The sequence below is a fragment of the Chiloscyllium plagiosum genome, chromosome 7 (assembly GCF_004010195.1).
Source record: "Chiloscyllium plagiosum isolate BGI_BamShark_2017 chromosome 7, ASM401019v2, whole genome shotgun sequence".
In the NCBI taxonomy this organism is placed as follows: domain Eukaryota; kingdom Metazoa; phylum Chordata; class Chondrichthyes; order Orectolobiformes; family Hemiscylliidae; genus Chiloscyllium; species Chiloscyllium plagiosum.
Genome location: NC_057716.1, coordinates 93,611,851 through 93,617,850, shown reverse-complemented (window position 1 = coordinate 93,617,850; position 6,000 = coordinate 93,611,851). Strand labels below are relative to the sequence as shown.

Here is a 6,000-nt window from a genome sequence, read left to right as displayed (position 1 = left end):
CAGGAGTTGGGAGGTCATGTTGCGGCTGTACAGGACATTGGTTAGGCCACTGTTGGAATATTGCTTGCAATTCTGGTCTCCTTTCTATCGGAAAGATATTGTGAAACTTGAAAGGTTTCAGAAAAGATTTACAAGGATGTTGCCAGGGTTGGAGGATCTGAGCTACAGGGAGAGGCTGAACAGGCTGGAGCTGTTTTCCCTGGAGCGTCGGAGGCTGAGGGGTGACCTTATGGAGGTTTACAAAATTATGAGGGGCATGGATAGGATAAATAGGCAAAGTCTTTTCCCTGGGGTTGGGGAGTCCAGAACTAGAAGGCATAGGTTTAGGGTGAGAAGGGAAAGGGGAGGGTGGTATGTATATGGAATGAGCTGCCAGAGGATGTGGTGGAGGCTGGTACAATTGCAACATTTAATAAGCATTTGGATGGGTATATGAATAGGAAGGGTTTGGAGGGTGCAGGACTAGATTGGGTGGGATATCTGGTCGGCATGGACGGGTTGGACCGAAGGGTCTGTTTCCATGCTGTACATCTCTATGACTCTATGACTCTATAAGTCTATAAATCCCTGAATGTGTCAGCACAAGTAGACAGAAGGCACAAGCAAAGAAGGCACATGGGAAAGAAACTGCGATCTCTCTGAGTTTTACTTTTTCTTATGTAAAAGTAAAGCAGTGCAAGCCATCTCGAATAAAGGTTAGATGCTCAGAAGGTTTAAAAGGGTAATTGACAAATCCAAAAAACAATCCTTGCTGCAGTTCCATTCTTATTGGAAGAAAACACCTCTTCATAATGTTGCAACGTACTTTCCCATTGACCATATATTTTGAAATGTATCCATGGTTCTAATGAAGGAAATACACAAAGATTTGTAGAAAGCAAATAGCTGCTAATCTGTTTTAATCATAGAATCCCTACGGTATGGAAGCAGGTCATTCAGCCCATCGAGTCTACACTGGCCCTCCAAAGATCATCCCACCCTGAGCACACTCACTTGTCTTGACAAAATGTGAAATGCCAAAATGTGTAAAAAAAAATTTACTTCTATGTCCAAAGGACAAACATGTGAACCAAGTAATCTTGTCCTCGGTTTCTTTACAATTGTCAGATACTATTAATGGTTAAACTCTGGTCTTTGACTTAGATTTTGAGCTGATGCTGCACCTCACTGTGGTGTTTTTTTGTATTACTCAATCGTTTTTAACCAGAACAATGTACAGTTGTCCAGGCCACATGTGTCACGAAATATAGTTACCTGTCTACAATACCGCACAAGTCTAGTTGAAGGTCACTAAAGTTTCCGAGCAAGCCTTGCTGAACCAGAATGAGATCTGCTGGCTGATTGTCTATGAAGATGAGTCGCATGCAGCCATGGAAAGCACCAAAGGGATTTGAACATCCAGCATTTCTGACAGTTTCAGGGCAGCCTTAGAAAGAGAACACATGCATAAAAATTAGCTAAGAATATCAAGACATGCTCAGTGTGCAACAGTAGTCATACATCAAAGACCATGGAATAAGTCATTATTTACTTTTGCATTTGGCAACAAAAACAATCAAGAAACTATCCCTGTAGGTTTCTTTATGGTAATGAGTCCAATTTAAGTAAGAGACAATGATACTCCATTATGATTTCTTGACAATTTCTATTAAAGTCGGTCACTAAGGCATTTAATGGAAAAAGTAAAAGAACAATCAGTATCATACATTTTAAAGTTGGCTGAGTTCAACCAGGAGAAAGTGAGGACTGCAGATGCTGGAGTATCGGCGGCGATGGTAGTGCTGGAAAAGCACAGCAGGTCATGCAGCATCCGAGCAACAGGAGAATCAACGTTTCAAGCATAAGCCCTTCATCAGGAATGGAGGAGCCATTCTCTAGAACAGAGTCAATGAAGGTACAGTTTCCTTTAATATATTCAAAAGCTGAATACATCAGAAAGTGGCTGAGTGGTCAGTTGCATCATGAACATCATTACTCAATAGTTCATAACTTGAATATTGCTGAAAAGAGATATGTGCTGCTGAAATTATCACAATGCACTCATCAGGATAAGTACAAGAGTGCCACATTTTCAAACAGGAACAACAATTTATGCTCCAGGAGAAAAGGGTATTGATTTACTTGGAGTATTGACTCTAGCCGAATCCTTGCTGGAGAATGTACAGATTTCCAAGCTCCTGGAAAATAGGTCCACAAGTATAAATGGATGCTGCTTCTAGTAAACTTAAACAAATCCTGGTATAACATCATTGATTATCTTAAATCTGTTGTTTGTGCAGCGATTAGCACAATCAGCTTTGTTCAGCACATGTTGCCCAACTACATATTCAGATTTAACAATGAATTGTTTTTGGGGCAAAAATAAATTGGCGAACAATCTGATTATTCATTCAAAATGTTAAAAAGATTTATATTGTGCATATGTTATGCATACAGATCACGTTATATGTTATGCATATAGATCACATTATATGTTATGCATATAGATCACGCTATATATCATGCATATAAATCTTGTTATATGTTATGCATATAGATCGTGTTATATGTTATATAAAGATATTTAGAAATGAGTGAATGAAGGTACGGTTTCGTTAATGCATTCAAAAGTATGAACCAGTTTTATAGAAGAAATGCAGACATCTATTGTCAAGAGATGTGAAGGGGTAAGAGACCAAGAGGAGGCTGTTTTAAAGAGTCCACCATGCATAGTGGAACTAATGACTTCCTTCTATGCTTCTGCATGAAGCAAGTTGCATACCTTTGTCTGCAAATACTGAATGGAAAAAAAAGAGACAATTATTTTAACAAATCTCAAGAGAGGCTAGAGATTATCACAACAGAGCCCAAAAAAATAACATAGATGCTCTCCCTATAGAGATGCTGAGCATTTTCACATTTGGGCTTTTTAAAATCAGAGATGATTACATACTTCTCTCCCAGCCCACTGCACGGATTAGCGGATATATGAAAAGATCCCTCGTGGAAATAGTGCATTCTAGATCAGCCAGAGTCTTAACAAAAGATAAATATCCAAAAAGGATAAGCATTGACAGAATACTTTTTAGAAATGTGATGTGATGGGACAAATGCAGTGTCACTACAACAATTTATCGGCTAGATGTGAATAATGAAGTGAGAGAATTATTGATTTTATCGCATCTTATTGGAGTAATGCATTGTAAGTCAAGCCTGAGAATTCTGAATTGTCGCAAAAATTAAAGATTTAATCAGATAATGCAGAATTCCCCAATTTACCTATCTTTTAAGACCCAGGTTAAGAGAAAGCATCTACCAGTTTTCTGATCTATCGGTTAAAAGGCTTAGTTTACCACAAGTGGTAAAAAAGGTGTTCCTCCTGCCAGCTTACAAGCAGAAGTTGAAACGAGAGGACCCAGTATAGAAAGTAGTACAGTGCTGGTCTGAGGCTGTGGAGAGCTTCACCGATACAGCTTGAAATTGGTGATTTCCCCAATTTACCTATCTTTTTAGACCTAGGTTAAGAGAAAGCATAGACCAGCTTTCTGTATTTAAGAATGCCTATGACTGATTGTCACTACATATACACAGATTCTTAAGAAAGCATATGGTGTTTTGGCTTTCATTAACAGGGGTATTGAGTTTAAGAGTCGTGAGATCTTGTTGCAGCTCTATAAAACTTTGGTTAGACCGCACTTGGAATACTGCGTCCAGTTCTGGTCGCCCTATTATAAGAAAGATATGGATGCTTTGGAGCGGGTTCAGAGGAGGCTTACCAGGATGCTGCCTGGACTGGAGGGCTTATCTTATAAGGAGAGGTTGACTGAGCTTGGACTTTTTTCATTGGAGAAAAGGAGGAGAAGAGGGGACCTTTCCAAGTGCGGTCTAACCAAAGTTTTATAGAGCTTGGACTTTTTTCATTGGAGAAAAGGAGGAGAAGAGGGGACCTAATTGAGGTATACAAGGTAATGAGAGGCATAGATAAAGTCGATAGCCAGAGACTATTTCCCAGGGCAGAAATGACTAACACGAGGGGTCATAGTTTTAAGCTGGTTGGAGGAAAATATAGAGGGGATGTCAGAGGCGGGTTCTTTACAGAGAGTTGTGAGAGCATGGAATGCGTTGCCAGCAGCAATTGTGGAGGCAGGGCATTGGGGACATTTAAGAGACTCCTCGATATACATATGGTCACAGAAATTTGAGGGTGCATACATAAGGATCAGTGGTCGGCACAACATCGTGGGTTGAAGGCCTGTTCTGTGCTGTACTGTTCTATGTTCTATGTTCTGGATATGAAGTGTTGCAATGTAACTCCATTAGTTTAAACTCTAACTCTGTTATAAATCTTTCAATGTGAACATATGAAGACAAGCACATACAATTTTTTTTTTGGTGGAGGGCAAAACTGGGGAAGTATTTCAATAGCCTCTGTCCACAATGCTTTCTATCTCGGCTTGAGCAGAATGCCTGTGGTGCAGTGTCATCTGCTCGGGCAACCCCTGATCCACCAGTTCCCGCTGTCCCGTTGTAGACGTCAGATCAGCCTTCTTGAGAGTAAACACGAGGAAAGTGACTGGCCCAGACAGAGTCTCCGGCTGTGCACTCCGATCCTGTGCAGATCAGCTGTGCAGATTGGTGATGTGGTGCAGTGAGGACAACCTCTCTCTCAATGTCAGCAAGACTAAAGACTGGTCAAAACTAGGAAGAAAGGGTGATGAAACGCTCCTGCCTACATCAATGGATCTGAGGTCAAGAGCATTAAGTTGCGAGGAGTGACGATAATCAATAATTTGTCCTGGACCTCCCACGTAGATGCAACAATCAAGAAAACACAACAATGCCGCTTTCTCTTCAGGAGGCATAGGATTTTCAGCATGTCTATAAGGACCCTCACCAGCCTTTACAGCTGCACCACAGAAAGCATTCTATCTGCATGAATAATGGCTTTGAAAGGAATTGCTCTGCTCAGGTTCATAAGAAACTACAGAAAGTGGTGCACAGAGCTCAGATCAGCATGAAAGCCAACTTCCCATCCATGGACTACATCTACATCTCCCGTTGCCATGGAAAGGCTGCCAACATCATCAAAAACTCCTCCTGTTCTGATAATATTCTCTTGCAACCTCTTCCATCAGGCAGAGGATTCAGAAGCTTGAACACATGCACCAACAGGTTCCAGAACAGCTTCTTCTCCTCTGTTATTACACTGCTGAATGGACTCAACTAACTTCAAATCGAATGTTGAGCCTGTTTTTGTGCATCTACTGTCGGGGTGTAATGTGACAACAATAAATTAAATCAAATCAAGAAAACAAACAGCACTTATTCAAGATTTTGTTTTTTTTGGACAGAAACACCGTCTGGAGTTTCAAAGGTTTCTAGTGATCTCATTCACATCCACAAACTGTTCAGCTAGCTGGCAAACAATTGGATAGTTTTTGACAGGCAGGACATCTTTGTCATTGACAATCGTTTATCATTTCACAGACCAATCAGATACTTGTTGCCAGCCGGACCTGCCATTGTACTACCCCAAATCTGTTTGCATTAATCTATCCCACTGTTCATACAAGCAACAGTGTTAGCAGCACTTCCAATATGTGCTGGTAGCCTACTTTTAAAAAGTGCAGCAACCACTTCTACAATCTTTAGTTTCTAAAGCAGTCCTTTTCCCGTTGCAGTCCACAATCAATAATACAGAAACATTTAGTAAAAATGGGGGCAGCACGGTGGCACAGTGATTAGCACTGCTGCCTCACAGGGCAGCAGAGACCCAGGTTCAATGTGGAGTTTGCACATTCTCCCTGTGTCTGCGTGGGTTTCCTCCGGGTGCTCTGGTTTTCTCTCACAGTCCAAAAATGTGCAGGTTAGCTGAATTGGCCATGCTAAATTGCCCGCAGTGTTAGGTGAAAGGGTAAATGTAGGGGAATGGGTCTGGGTGGGTTGCTCTTCGGAGGGTCGGTGTGGACTTGTTGGGCCGAAGGGCCTGTTTCCACACTGTAGGTAATCTAAGTAAAAGCA

General features: G+C 41.2%; 1 protein-coding gene across 1 annotated transcript in view; it reads right to left on the bottom strand.

The window, feature by feature from the left end:
• LOC122551779 (contactin-associated protein-like 5) overlaps positions 1 to 6,000 on the bottom strand; it is an 879,926-nt gene that overhangs the window by 461,887 nt on the left and 412,039 nt on the right. The window contains exon 10 of the mRNA XM_043694242.1: positions 1,255 to 1,426. Within this exon, the coding sequence (XP_043550177.1) occupies positions 1,255 to 1,426 (172 nt within the window). The remainder of the gene's footprint in view (positions 1 to 1,254; positions 1,427 to 6,000) is intronic.